Source organism: Oculina patagonica, chromosome 8 (genome assembly GCF_052425735.1).
Source record: "Oculina patagonica isolate OP01 chromosome 8, crgOcupat, whole genome shotgun sequence".
Lineage (NCBI taxonomy): Eukaryota > Metazoa > Cnidaria > Anthozoa > Scleractinia > Oculinidae > Oculina > Oculina patagonica.
In genome coordinates this window covers 25,513,005-25,527,595 of record NC_135765.1, presented here as the reverse complement: position 1 = coordinate 25,527,595, position 14,591 = coordinate 25,513,005, and the positions used below count along the sequence as shown (strand labels likewise).

The following is a 14,591-nucleotide window of genomic DNA, read 5'->3' as shown; positions in this document are numbered from 1 at the left end:
CTGTGAACAGTCAAAACTATATTTTCCTTATATCTATATTTATTCATTTTTTACCTCCTGAGTTTGTAGACAAATATTTTCAATTTATCGAGGTTTTTTTTTGTCCGCGGGACATGTTATTTTATTTTTTTATTGGCCGAGATAAAAATTCACTTAAAACTTATTATTAACCCCTTCCCTTTTGTGGAAAACGTGACTTTTTTTTTATCTTTATTTTTTTCCCAATTACCGAGGAGCATACCTCTCTTTTCCATCTTTTTTTTCTTTTTTTCATTTCCTCCGGCGCTCCCTTACATATATTTACTATATACTCTGGTAACCCAATAACAGTGGGGCCGATATTTCGTGTGCGTCTCCGTTTGTTGCTTCTATTCTATCAACAACAGGTCGATGGTGTATTCAACCTTAATTCTTGTTCATATCTTTCTTATTTTTTTTTTTCTACACCTCCGCTTGGCTGGTTGTGCGTGACGTCGTACTGTTGACGGGAATTTTTAGTCGAAACTCCTTGTTTTTTGTTTTTTTCTCTTTGCATGTGGGTTACAAACACCACTACGAAAAACGGCGGTTCCCCCCTTCAGCTGAGCTCTTTGTGTCGCTCATCAGCTCCGTGGGGCGTCCAGTGTCGAGTTGGAGATTTCGTAGGATTGCGGTTGGGGGCAAGGGTAATATCTTTTATAACTTTCTCTTGGCGTAGAAAGCCCTGGGTGATTCTCCTGGTTCCATGCAGTTTTGCTAAAGAGTTTCAAACCCCGAAGCTTTTTTTGGCTTTCCCATCTGAGTAGTGTCCACGTTACATTTTTTTTTTAAATCGCGTGATAAGAATTGTGCATTTGCCGGTTTAATTACTCGGCGGTTTTACCGCTCTAGTGACTTTGATAGTAAAGCATATATTTTACTTATTGTAACCAGCAGACAGGAAAAACAAAACACGCCAAACTAATGAAAAAAAAGACAAGTTAATAAAGCGAGTACTATTGTGGAAGCCCAGCAGTGGAAAAACTGACTAAGAGAGAAACAAACTCGTAACAAAAGATGAGATATGTTTACACTTCGATCGTGTCATTTTTCATGAAAAAAAAAAATCATATAGTTTGCCGAATAGCAGAAACTGCAGTGCAATATCCTCGACTGGTCAATACCATATTAAATGACCGGGCGGTTAATTGTTGTTTTATCAATGATTGTGTTGCGAAGCATGACTGCATCATTATGCTGAAATCAAAGGTGTAGTTTCATTGGCTGTTAGTTAATTACAAAGAGAGCTCCTCCTGATCAAGCAAGTCATACAGTGTTTGAAGGCCATACAGTGCGCACAGAAGCTAACCTCGTCTACCGAGATGACTATTTCGCGCTTCTTCTTTGCCTTTGCCCTGCTAGGGATGTGTTATGCAGTCAGCTTTGCTCATGGTAAGGGATTATTAACTGCTATAGATAGCTCAGGCATAATTTTTTCACGATAAGATGTCCGTGTATGATTTATTTATTTCTTCGTTTAACTGATGTATGTGATGCTATTTTAACGGTCAACGCCTTAAAGAATTATCTTAATTCTTAGTACTATGCGTCTTGGCATGAGCTAGCTGCCGATATCTGAGTAAAGACAGCTCTAATGCACTCTTTGGAAGCATAACGTTGTGGCGGCGAACGCCCGTCCGTGTAAAACCTCTTTCGTTGAAATTGAAAATACGCTTTTTTCTAACTAAAGATTCTGTTTACTCGTCATTCCTGTATGTACGGTTCAAGCTGGCAAAACCTCGTTCGCTAAAAAGATTGTTATTCTAAGTTGAGGTTATGTTAACGTCATTTACGATATTACTTATTTTTCACTCAAACTTTCAATTTTCAAGGACTGTCAGAAATGTGCACTATCAGTTATCGTAGAATTGGATGTTACAGCGACTTTAACTTCAGGCAGCGTCCTCTGCCAGATCGCCTGCCGCTAGCTGATGTCATATCGGATTGTCCTGACCCTGAGGAGCTTAAAAGTAACCAGACCGATCTTGAGGCATGGAACGACTACATTTACGACCTTGTTTGTCGATGCGCCGCCGAAGCAAAGGAACAAAAATACACCTACTTTGGCGTACAAGCTTGCGGTAAGTTTAGTGAGCTTCAAGAAATATCACATGAAAAAAAAAAAAAAAACGAATTTTTCGGAGAAATTGGTGATCCGTTTGTACAGGGTTGGTCAATTTCTAGGCTCGATTTTCGCCGGTCTCTCGAGTCCGATGTTTGTTCCTAATTAATTTTCAAATCACTTGCTATTGCGGGCTTAAAACGTTGGCGAAGCTTACAGCAAAACAATTGGAAAACAATTCGTTTTTGTGTTTCCAGGATTAAGCACGATGTATTGTAAAAGTAGTCATGCAGTAGGCGCAGATAATGACAAAAGATGCCACGAAATACTATTTCAACCTATCCAAAGAACAGCTAGACAGAAAAAGAAGTGGTATATATACTTGATTCCAGACTCATCAGTCGTTAGAATTTTGAATTTTTGATTTGATTTTTTGAGTAGGGTTAGACAGTTATCGTGTGTATAATATTAACTATATGCCTTCAATAGACGCTAGCTTTCGCGCCGTTAGTTCCAGTTGACAATTATCCTTTATAAGTGCGACTTCCTAGAATTATCAACCAGACAGCGGTACAAATAGAATGCCCGTTTTCGCTCAATTTTGCTCATAATGGTCCTGGTGAGAAACTAAACGGACCGTAGTTAGTTTTTCCTCATAATTTTCCTTTCGTAGAAATATGTCAAAAAATTTCGCCCCTTGGGCTCAAAATCCACTTCCGGTTTGACTGATTTTTTTTGAAAATTGTCGCCTCCGCTACCCTGTTTATATTTTATATTTATTTCTCTTTAGTCTTGTTGTTTGCGAAAAAAAAAAATTAAAAATGCTGAGGGGATAAAATGTAGGAAAATTTGCATTGGGTCGCGAGCGAAATTATCAGTAAAACTTTCCATTTTTTTCTTGTGCGATAACTTAAAATAACGTGAATATACATTTTATGGGTTAAAGGAATCCATCTGATAGGATATCGTAAAAAATCTCTGGGAAAAAGGTTTTAGTGGCCCGCTTTGGCCTGTACTTATATATTCGCCGAAAATTGCCGTTTTAGCCTGACAGAATACGTGACAAGGCTAGTAAAGCGCGAGGGAAATTATCTTTTTGAAAAAATACTTTCAAACAACCCAAGTATAAAACGGTCATGTGCTAACTCTTTGAAAAGGTAAAAGCAATAAGAGATTTTCCCTTTACCCGTTTTGAAATAATTGCGTGATCTTAACACGCTCTTTATCACAAATGCTAGACGGCCCGTCGGTGGTTTAACCTAGCGAAATTCTGTGTTAGTAGTTTTAAGCTGTTAACCCTCGATCATTTTCAAAAGCTGGTCGTAAAAAAAACAATTCATTCAAATAAAACGTAAACGAGTCAATTTTTTTTTTTTTCTATCTGTATTTTTTTGATTTGATTTTGTCGTGCGCTCTCTTAGAACTTCATGACCCTTTTTTTTTTCCCGTACTTTCAAATAATCGTCGCCAGATTTATCTTTTCGCATTTTTTTCGTATTCATAACACATTTAAAAATATTTTTTTCTTTTATTTATTGTCAGTCTCCTTTGATCGAAAAGAAACAGTCTCGGGGTCCCACTTTTTCGTGACTAATTCATTTCTTCATTGTGGTGAATGAGATTGCTCGTGCGGCGTGTTAACATAAATCGTTGCCCATCACTCTCTCCCTTGTCTCGGCTGGACAAGAAAACGAAAGATGTAGGGTCCCTCAATTCTAATAAAATGGCGAGAGGAAAATATCCAAAACGAAAGAGGGGTAAAGATTTCGAAGTTAATTTAAAAAACGGGACATTTGTTCCCGTTGATCGGTAGATAGAGATATCGACTTCTCACTCGGGTTATCGCTTCTTTCTTATACAGGCTTCAATTTTGATTTTTGTGGTTCCGTCCGATATAATGCCTCACTTTCGAATAATAAAAGGAAGAAGAAGGTGTAATAAAAGTTGACATTCAGGGTAGGAGTGATACTTATTAATCATGGCGTTTTAAGAAGTGTAAATTTTTAATAAAAAAAATCGATGCACACACCTCTTGGGGGTGGGGGGAGGGGATAGGGATTTCGAGTGACGGGGATGATCAATGGGGGACAAATAAGACCAAAAACTAGGGCTTCCTTATCTTAAAATTTAAATAAAGGAGTAATGGTGATCAAAAAAAAAATAGGGATTTCACTAGGGTGGGATTTCAAATTTTGGTACTGAAGGGTAAAGATAGCGGTCATTTAGGTTTTAAAGGATAATTATATTACACCTTTTTTTTTTAAAATGATAGACATTAAAATAATTATTTTTTTAGGCAAATTTGTGTTTTTGAGGTATATGAAAGGGGTACCTTTTTTCAGTAAAGGTTTACAAAGGGTGCCTTTCCTGTCATATGGTATAAAAAGGGTACTTTTTTGAGTGCCCCCTTGGGATTCTCGTAACGGCACTGAACGACACCCGAGCGTGTCCAGTAAAACGAAGTAACTTAATATAATTTTGTAAAATGTATGTTGCTTTATAGTGGTCATGTACTTACTTCGATTGTCACTTATTAATTAAACCCGATGTTCTACCTGGCTAATCTTTACCCCATTATATTTTATTTACGTATGGTGCTTCCCTGTTATGATCAGGGGTGCTTCCATATGATCAGGGGCGCAGTGCCTAATGTTAGTGCGCCGGAATCCGGATCGAGCGGTCCGATTCGCCCCCGGGTCCTTGGGGTTCTTGGCAGACATACTTCTGCCTCTCTACACCCAGGTGATAGGCCGGCGAAAATCTGGGGAGGCCCTGAATGGATAGCATCTCATTCAGGGGGGAGTAAAAATTCCTACCGCTTAATCTACGGAAACCGGGATAAGCTCCGGCAGTGTGGGCCGCTTGGCTCGTGGCTTCTCCTCCATATGATCATGATACTTGACCAAAAACTTATGATAACTTCAAGAGTATGAAGTCTGGTACCTGCTTCAAGTGAAAACAGCAAGTTCGTGCTTTACATACATGTAGGTTTTCCATTTTTAATCCGCTCTGTGCCCTTTAAAACACCCCCTCCTTCCCGCCCTGATATCCACACTCGTTGCAATTCCACTAGAATTTGTAGAAAATTTTCCTTACTGCTTTATTAGAGGTGGGGTGGACTCACTATTTATGATGTTTGCATTTCTTACTAATATTTTCCCTATATTACAACAAAGGAGTGAAAGAAGGAATCTATATCTAGAAAGGCATACTTTGTTTCCAATATTCCCGGAATATTGTGTGCTAATCCATGTTACCTTTTATAGTTGATTCCGTGTCAAAGCTAAACGCTGTGATTCTCTATCTAGCCATTTGAACTGCTAGCCGATCCCTTTATAATAATTTCATATCGTTGTGTGAAGTTAATTTACTAAAATGTAACAAATTAAAGTGTGAGAAACATTGTAAGTTGGTTAGTTACGCTATTGAATCTGACAATTTTATTAGGTGTTTTTGAGGATTATTAAATGAAGTATAAAAGGAGCGACAGAAATTATCATTTCTCTTGTAGCAGAACGCCCTGGCTACAAACTCTGTCATGAGTGGTGCAATAGGAAGGAAAAAATCTTAACTAAGCCCTTTTGAATTCTTCTGAATTACTTTAATGAAAAGTAGACAAAGCACGTACATTTGCCTGGTTCTGATTTCAGCTGAAGAACACTTAACAGCACAGCCACTCGCGATATTGGTATAAAACAAGTAAAAGTTTCCTTTCCATTTACATTTGGCATGTGACATCTATCCTTTTCGTGTATTTTAAAATGATTAGATTATTTAAAATACAGGAAATTGTGAAACTGTCAGCGGGTATTGTGATAAGCAGTGTCACGCAATTATTTACTTTTTTCTGATTTACGGCAAAACTAGTGATAAACAAAGGCCAAAGCGGGCCACTAAAAACCTTTTCCCCAGAGATTTTTTTGAATATCCTATTAGATATATGTCTAGTTAACCCATAAAAATTGTTTTTACGATATTTTAGGTTATCGCACATAGAAAAAAATGGCAGAGTTTTACTGCATAATTTCACTCGCTACTTATTTGCAAATTTTGCCTTTGGATTTATCCCCGTTTCAGGCTATAAATAAATCTCGATTTGTTTTATTTTTACTCAGTCATACACTAAATACCTAAAGACATTATAAATGTTATTGAAATATCAAAAAACAGCTGCAGTATAACGCACGAGGCGATCAAACTTTCAATAAAATCAGTCAAAAGGAAGTTGATTTTGCGCCCAATTTGGGGCAAAATCGTTTTTTGCATATTTCTACGAAAGGAAGCTGTATTAGGAAAAACTAACTGCAGTCCGTTTAGTTTCTCACTAGGGCCTATCTATGAGCAAAATATGAGCGAAATCGATTTTTCCAATTTGTGCAAGCGAAAGGCGATATTAGTCGATTTTTGGAGAAAGCCGCACATAAGAGCTCTCAAGGGAACTATATAGTGCATCGTATCGAATTTATTCATTTCGTCCTTAATTATTCCCGTTTTCTCTAGACTCTTTATTTGAAAGCGCCATAAAAAAGTATGCAGTCTGCGTTCGCTCAATTACTTATCGTCTCAGACATAATTTTTTACTTCTGTTTTTTTTTCTCCTCGGTAGGTGAGTGCTGGGCCGCTAAAGAAGAGTTTACGGTGAATGTCAACGGTTTAAGTGACCAGTGTTTGACAAACAACATGGATGATTGCGCTTTTAACTCGAACATTTGTGTTGGAAAGAAAGGCGCCATTTATGCTTATAATGTTGTACAGCGTAGAAGTCTGTTTGGAAAGTAAAAATAAAACAAACGTTGTTGTTTAATATTTATTTTTGTTTGGTGTGATGTTGTTCATAAGAAGTGCGCGTTAGTAGGAAAGTTCTGTAAAAGATTGAAAAATAAAAATTGATGAAAATTCATTTCTAAGAATAAAAAGGGCAGTCGTATAAAAAGAGAGGGTGGAAGGGAGGGAGGGTAGGGAGGGAGGGGGAGGGAGGGAGGCAGGGTGGGAGAGAGGCGTGGAGGAAGGAAGGATGGCAGGGAGGCGGGGAGGTAGGGAGGGAGGGAAGGAAGGGAAAGGTGGGAAGGAGAGAGAGAGAAATGGAGGGAGAGAGGAAGAGAGGGTGGGACGGTGATGAGGCAAGGAGGGAGGGAAGAAGGAATGCAGGGACGCAGGGAGGGAGGGAGGGAAAGAGGGAGAGGTGAGGGAGAAGGGAGGGTAGAGTGGTCGAGTGACTCAGAACGCAAGCAAGCAAAAAAGAGAGGGAGGAACAAAGAAAGGAAGAAAAAAAAAGTTGTTAATAAGGCCCCTATCAGATTTGTTCAGAGCTTGCGATGATGATGATGATAAGACTCCCGTGCCGACTACCACCACTATACGCACATCCGTATCCCTGATCCCCCCCCAATAAAATTTTTCAGGAAATGGAACGAGATTATAACAACAACATTTGTCCTAAGAGATATTTATTTTGTTCTCTACTAAATACATTACAGTAACTATATTCCTACGAAGCGGAAACCCTGACATTTATCTATCAACACTGAGCTCCTTTTTAAAAAGAGATGTATTACTGCCGCACATTGTACACGTAGAGGCCAAAATCCTCGCCAACACACACCGAAGATTTATCTGTGCATGGCTCGTGGTTGGTGGTAACACATCCTTCTGCTATCCCGTCGATGTTGAAAGTGAATTCTTTTGAAGCCCAGCATTCGCCTGAAATAAAAAAGAAAAAGAAACCATTGTATTGAAACGTCCGTCTTTTACGTTTCGTTGGTAAATGGACAGACTAGCAGAAACAAAATGGAAGAGCTTCAGCGATCTAGATTCTTCAGTAAGCTGCATTTCCACTGACGCGTAATTTTTTTACGTGCGTTTAGGTGCATGAGTGAAAACAATAGAGACAATGTATGAACGACTTGCGTTCACGTGTACGAAAGTAGTTCAAACATTGTCAAGTTGTTATTTTAGTCTCGAGCACTTTCTGCATATCAGAAACAAACTTCATTCATTTCCCGTTAGCGGCTCGCGCCTTTGACCAATAATAGAATTTTTGTTGAAAAACTGTTCATTTTTTGTGGTAAATCCTTTTTCAAATGTATTTTCTTTGGCACAGAAGTGGTGCTTAAAATTACTATTCAATAACACCTACCGTAAAACTGCAGTCCAAAAAACATGTAGCCGTCAGCCTTCGCCTTTTTGGCACAGCGGCATACAACACCCTCCACGTATGCGTCCCAATTCGTCCAGTCAACCTTTATGCCACTGAATTTATCCGAGGAAGGGTCGCGGTCAGTGAAAAGCATGTCTGACATAGGACGAACGCCTCTGACGTGCTTATCGTTAAAGCAACCGAGTCTTAAGTAACTGGCATCGCAGTGCGCTAGTGGAAAAATAATTGTAATAGTTATAACATAATTCATTATAATTATAACGAATACCAATGTATCGTGTAAAAACAAACGACGGAGTGGGGACTGTGCTGTTAGAACTAACCTTCAACCTTCATTACAGCTCGGTCACAATTTGGCAGGGAATAGAAAATCAAGAAAATTAAACAGAAAAACATGGCGCGCGCCATTCTCCAACTATTTGTTGTCCCACTTTTAAATAATCTCCCGTGAATTAACAAATAATTAGATAAAGCACTCTCGACTGCTTGAACCTTCCGAACACTTGAACAAAGTATCCTTTCCCCAGGATTTGCATCGTTTAGTTGCACACTTCAATTTTACCTCCTGTTTTCTTGAACCAATTTTCCTTTCGGGCCTTGGAACGTCGAAAACTCCGGACTCCACTGTAGGTGAGTTACATTTACTTTATTACTGTACGCTTGCAACGGAAGGTAAATATTTGCGCTAATGTTCTCCCTTGCCGATTTTAATTAGCGCAACGAACAGATCGCGTATTTGACAATTATTTTCCGATCTCATCATAAGAATGCATAATCGTTTCGCAGTTCTTGACAAGATTATTTTAATTTGCCCTGAAATAAGGCTAGATTGCAGAATAGCCCGCCACTTATTAGCATCTCATTGAATAACACAAGTGCCTATTGTGTTATGCCTCGTTCTTCAGAGTTCGAGTTACCGGGGTTCCACTGTATGTATTGGGTAAACCCACCCTTCCTTAAAACTCGCTCATAATTTGACAGAGCATAGGAAACCAACAAAAATGTTTTGGTTTTGATCATATTTATTGCCAAGAACTAGTCGGGAAAACGTACAATTCCATTTTTTAAGTTAAAAAAAAAAGGCGCGCATGTATTTCAACTTATTTTTTCTTCAGCTTTTTGTTGCCACACTGTTTTATGCGCGTACAACGAAAAGTAAATATTTGTGCTAGCTTGTTTGGGGGTTCATTGAGGGGTCGCGAAATCCGAGGAATGCAATCGGTTCTGTTTTGGCGCCAAGCAAAATTCGTTTTACAAAATGAAATTAAGTTCGACGACTGAGTGAAGTTCGACTGTTGAATTAAGGCCTGTTTATGATGCAACTGGCACCGAGTTTGTTGAAGATTGCCAAGGAATCGACGCGCATTTGTACAAAAGAAATACGACAGCATAATTAAAAAGTCAATGTAACTAATTCAGTGAAGTCTGGTGTTTTCGACCTTCAAAGGCCCGAAAGGAAAATTGGTTGTGAACGGGAGGTAAAATTGAAGTGCGCAACTAAACGATGCAAATCCTAGCGAAACGATACTTTGTTCAAGTGTTCGGAAGGTTCAAGCAGTCGCGACGACGCTGAGTACTGTGTACATACACTCCAAGAGTAAAATTTATGCTAATTCCACGATTTTTGGCGGACCTCCTGAAGTAGCGCGCGTTAACTGAAACGCTAACGGTTTTTGTAATGTAAAAGATCTAAAGCGTTTGTTGGCTCTATAAAACCGAGGCTAAATGTCCTTAAATTAATAATAATGGCGAGTTTCCTGTTCAGTTTCAATTAGGTTGTTATGTCTTATTCCATGGCTTAAGAGTCGTAATAAAAGTTTAGAAAGTTCGTGCTTTGTTTTGGCGCCAAGCAAAATTGTTTATCTTTTAGACGCGTTCTAGGCATCAGTTCATATTACACATGTTTATAGCCAGGGAAATGTTTTCCCATGTTTATTTCAGATTCTCCTCCAATTTTGTTTTTGTTACAAGTCAGTTCAGTAGAACAGTAGTTAGCAAAGAAGTCCGAAAGGAGGATCGAATAAGGACAAGAAACTCATGGAAATGTGTGCTGGAATATAAAGCCATCTTACCGTTTCTTTTCTCGGGATATGCATCCACTACAAACAGTGTCCCAAAGACGAACGCAACGTAGAATGCATTAGACAACATTTTTGAATCACAACTTCGTTCAAAAAGTGGAGTGATCTTTAATTAAAACACTGACTTCTTAACAGCACCGCGGCAAGCCTAATAATGCCTAGACTGGGAATCTAATCTCTACATAATTAACCTATAATTACCTTAAAATTGTTTTCTATGTGATTTGTAATTGGCCCTCTTATCCTAAACAAAGAAGCTTATTCAAAGACAAGGCTGTTAGCCGTCCAAATTTGGACATTGATAACCGTTATTTTAGGCGCTTCTAATCTTTCTCAGCCAGTCTGAGAACGGAGTTTTTTTGTACGTGTGGGTAAACAATAACAGAAAATGGCGTATTTGTTGGCTCACGGTCCCTTGTATAGTATTTACATATACTAAAATGACAGTGTAAGGGATTTGGCTTATTTTTTGCCAGTAGTGCTTGTTTTCCCTGAATTATGAATTCTGAGTTTTAAAAGGAATTATATGAAATAAGAACCTGTTATAAATTTTAGGGTAAAACTCCGTTTTTCACCGGATAAGGGAGGAAAGAAGGGAAGGAGGGGGGGGGGGGGGGGGGCTTGAGGGATGGGCAGGGATGGAAGCAGGGAGGGAGGGAGGAGTGGGTGAGTGACTGAGTACGCAAGTAAGCAAAAGAGGGAGAAAGATGAACAAAGAAAGGAAGAAAGCAAAAATATGTTTTGTCCATGATGATGATGATGATGATGATGATGATGATGATGATGATGACGATGATGATGAGGATGAGGATGAGGAGAAGGAGGAGGAGGAGGAGGAGGAGGAGGGGGGAGGAGGAGGAGAGAGAGAGGGGGAGGAGGAGAGGTCATAAAACTCTCCTGCCGACAATATCACCAGTTTACACACCCCTCTGTTGCTTTTCAGCCCCACCCAAATATAATTTTTCAGGAATTGGTTACAGAGCGTTTATCCTAACAGATATTTATTTTGCTCTCTACTTAATACATTACTGTACTATATTGCTACGACGTGGAAACACTGGCATAAATGTAGTTAATGTAAGAAGAGATGTATTACAGTTGCAAATTGTACACGAAGAGGCTATAATCCTCGCCAACACACACTGGGGATTCATATGTGCATGGCTCGTGGTTGGTGGAAGTACATCCGTCTGCTATCCCGTCTATGTTGAAAGTGAATTCTTTTGAAGCCCAGCATTCACCTGAAATCAAAAATAAAAAAATAACAGTGCATTCAACGACAGTCTTTAACGTTTCGTTGTGATGTGTATTCTTTTTTACGTGCGTATACGTGCGTGAAAAAAAAAATTAGAGACAATGTAATTATGAACGATTTGCGTAAACGTGTACGCAAGCTGTTCATACATTGTCAAGTTGTTATTTTAGTCTCAAGTAAAGTCTCCATAAAGAAACATACTTCATTCTATTCCCGTTTGCGGCTTGCGCCTTTGGCCAATAATAGACTTTTTTGTTGGAAAACGGTTCATTTTTTTTTGTAATAAATCCTTTTTGATATTTATTTTCTTTGGCATCGAAATGATGGTTAAAATTACTATTCAATAACACCTACCGTAATACTGCAGTCCAAAAAACGTGTAGCCTTCAGCCTTCGCTTTTTTGGCACAGCGGCACACAACCCCCTCCACGTATGTGTCCCAATTCGTCCAGTCAACATTTATGCCACTGAATTTATCCGAAGAAGGGTCGCGGTCAGTGAAAAGCATGTCTGACATAGGACGAAGGCCTCTGACGTGCTTATCGTTAAAGCAGCCGAGTCTTAAGTAACTGGCATCGCAGTGCCCTGGTGGAAAAATAATTATAATAATTATAACATAATTCATTATAATACAAATACTTAATCGTTGGTAATTACGTCGTGTCAACACAAAACGACGGACTGGCGAGAGGGACTGTTAACCTTTCATTACAGCACGGTCTCGACCCCAGTTAAACGTCAGAAATTCATGAAAACAAGTAAAGTACTTTAAAGATAAGGTTTAAATTTTCACATTTCAAAGCTCGAAACATTTTCAGTATCCTGACGATTTATTAAGTTTTCTAGAGCTTTTCCAAAATAGTACTAAGTGTTTGAAAAAGGCGATATGCGGAATTGTCGGCGCCATTTGTCAAAGCACTTTGGTTCATGCGGAACATTTCAAAAGTAAAAACACAGGAAATGGGAATATGTTTACACTCAGAAACTGTTTTATTCATCTTTTCTCATACTAACACTTCGATTATGAACGAAAGTTCTCAAAATATAGAGAAAGGCTGCCTGAGTCCTATGACGGCGGTGGAAGCAAGGTCACAATTTCGGAGGGAAAAGAAATTCAAAGAAAACCTCGAACTGTTTTTCGTTTCCCTTCAGGTTTCGATTAACCAGGGTTTCGGTCCACTGTATGCCTTAGGTATATAACTGTATGTCATGCGTAATGCAGTGGGGAGGGGCTGGGTTTTGGTTGTGATCATATTTTTTTGCCAAAACGTAGTCGCGAAGACGTTTAAAAACCTTAATTTTCAATTTAAAAAAAGCGCGCATTTATTCAATCGTATTGTTTCCACTGCTATAAATATTTTGTTGTCCAATTTTGAATAATCTGTCTCTTACGCATGCAACGAAAGGTAAATATTTGCGCTAAGAAGCTTGAAGGATTATTTAGGGGTCAGGGAAAAAAATAGAATAACTGGTTCTTTAAATTATGACGATTAAAGTTCTGCTGTTGAGTTAAGGCCTGCATACACTGGCATATGATGCAATTGGCACCGAGTTTGCTGTAGATTACCAAGAAGAGTCTACCAAGGAATCGACACGCATTTGTACAAAAGGAATACGACAGTATAATTTACAAAGTCAATTGGACCGATACAATAGAGGTCCCTAGTTTTTGAATTTTTATAGCCTGCGTAGCGCTGTAGTTTCGAGCGCGAGTATGGGAAACACACGACACGAGGGGGCCACCCTTTTAAAGGCGCTAAAAAACGTACACAGACGCCCGCTACGCAGGCTAGAATTTTTAAGTCAAAGGAAGATCAAGGAAAATGGCTTCGAGTCAAAACGGGAGGTTAAATTTAAGTGTGCAACTAAACCATGCAAATCCTAGAAAAATGACATTTTGTTCAAATATTTGGGAGATTCGAGAAGTCCAGATTACACAGACTGTGACTGTGTACATACAATTAGAAAGTAAGATTTATGCTAATTCTATGATTTTTGGCGGCCCCTGAAGCAGCCCGCGTTAACTAAAACGCGATAACGGTTTTTCAATGTAAAAGATCTAAGGCGTTTGTTGGCTCTATAAAACTGAGCCTAAATTATATCCGTTAGTAATGGCGAGTTTCTTGTCAAGCTTCAATGATGTTGTTATGTCTTATTCCATGGGTTAAGGCTCATAAAAGAAGTTAAGAAAGTGCGTGCTTCGTTTTGGCGCCAAGCAAAATTGTTTATCTTTTAAACGCGTTCTAGGCATCAGTTCATATTACACATGTTATGGAAATGTTTTCCCATGTTTATTGCAGATTCCCTCCAATTTTGTTTTTGTTACAAGTCAGTTCAGTAGAACAGTAGTTGGCAAAGAACGTCCGTAAGGAGGATCGAATAAGGATAAGGGACTTCAGGAAATGCGTGCTGGAAAATAAAGCCATCTTACCGTGTTTTCTCTCGGGATATGCATCCACCACAAGCAGTGCCCCAAAGACGAACGCAACGTAGAATGCATTAGACAACATTTTTGAATCTCAACTTCGTTCAAAAAGTAGAGAGATCTTTAAAGCACTGACTTCTTAACAGCACCGCGGCAAGCCTAAAATATTGCTTAGACTAGGAATCTAATCTCTACATAAGCAACTGATAATTATCTTTATTGTTTTTCAGTGTGACACTGGAGATTTGTAATTGGCCGTCTTATCCTAAACAAAGAAGCTTATTCAAAGACAAGGCTGTCAAACGTCCAAATTATGGCATTGCTAACCGTTATTTAAAGCGCTTCAAGTTCAATATTTCTCAGCCAGTCAGAGAACGGAGTTTTTTTGTACGTGTGGGTAAACAAAGATACAATTGGCGTGTTTGTTGAATCACGGTCTTGTATAGTATCTACATATACTAAAATGAAAGTGCAAGGGATTTGACTAATTTTGTTGCCCAGTAGAGCTCGTTTCACCTGATTTATAAATTCTGAGTTTTAAATGAATTTTATGAAATAAGAACCTGTTATATATCTTAGGGTAAAACAGGTTC

At 38.7% G+C, this 14,591-nt stretch overlaps 2 protein-coding genes across 2 annotated transcripts; one reads left to right on the top strand and one right to left on the bottom strand.

The window, feature by feature from the left end:
- Positions 1-1,112: 1,112 nt before the first annotated feature.
- Positions 1,113-6,859, top strand: LOC144662072 (uncharacterized). Its single transcript, XM_078522804.1, has 3 exons — positions 1,113-1,410; positions 1,851-2,099; positions 6,687-6,859. The coding sequence occupies exons 1-3, from the start codon at positions 1,341-1,343 to the stop codon at positions 6,857-6,859; spliced, it is 492 nt and encodes a 163-aa protein (XP_078378930.1). The 5' UTR covers positions 1,113-1,340.
- Positions 6,860-7,516: 657 nt separating this feature from the next.
- LOC144664242 (uncharacterized) lies at positions 7,517-14,185 on the bottom strand. Its single transcript, XM_078525348.1, has 6 exons — positions 14,005-14,185; positions 11,928-12,158; positions 11,415-11,559; positions 10,310-10,401; positions 8,217-8,447; positions 7,517-7,780 (listed from the first exon to the last, which is right to left on the bottom strand). Exons 1-6 carry the CDS (start codon positions 14,081-14,083, stop codon positions 7,632-7,634), a joined length of 927 nt encoding a protein of 308 aa, XP_078381474.1. The 5' UTR covers positions 14,084-14,185; the 3' UTR covers positions 7,517-7,631.
- Positions 14,186-14,591: the final 406 nt, after the last annotated feature.

Excerpts from the sequence above, each read along its gene's own strand:
- LOC144662072 (XM_078522804.1), top strand. The coding sequence starts at position 1,341 with ATGACTATTTCGCGCTTCTTCTTTGCCTTTGCCCTGCTAGGGATGTGT. Across the intron at positions 1,411-1,850 it reads TGCAGTCAGCTTTGCTCATG|GACTGTCAGAAATGTGCACT; the intron begins GTAAGGGATTAT and ends TCAATTTTCAAG. Across the intron at positions 2,100-6,686 it reads CTTTGGCGTACAAGCTTGCG|GTGAGTGCTGGGCCGCTAAA; the intron begins GTAAGTTTAGTG and ends TCTCCTCGGTAG.
- LOC144664242 (XM_078525348.1), bottom strand. The coding sequence starts at position 14,083 with ATGTTGTCTAATGCATTCTACGTTGCGTTCGTCTTTGGGGCACTGCTT. Across the intron at positions 11,560-11,927 it reads TTTTGGACTGCAGTATTACG|GTGAATGCTGGGCTTCAAAA; the intron begins GTAGGTGTTATT and ends TTTTGATTTCAG. Across the intron at positions 8,448-10,309 it reads ATATCCCGAGAAAAGAAACG|CGCACTGCGATGCCAGTTAC; the intron begins GTAAGATGGCTT and ends TTTTTCCACTAG.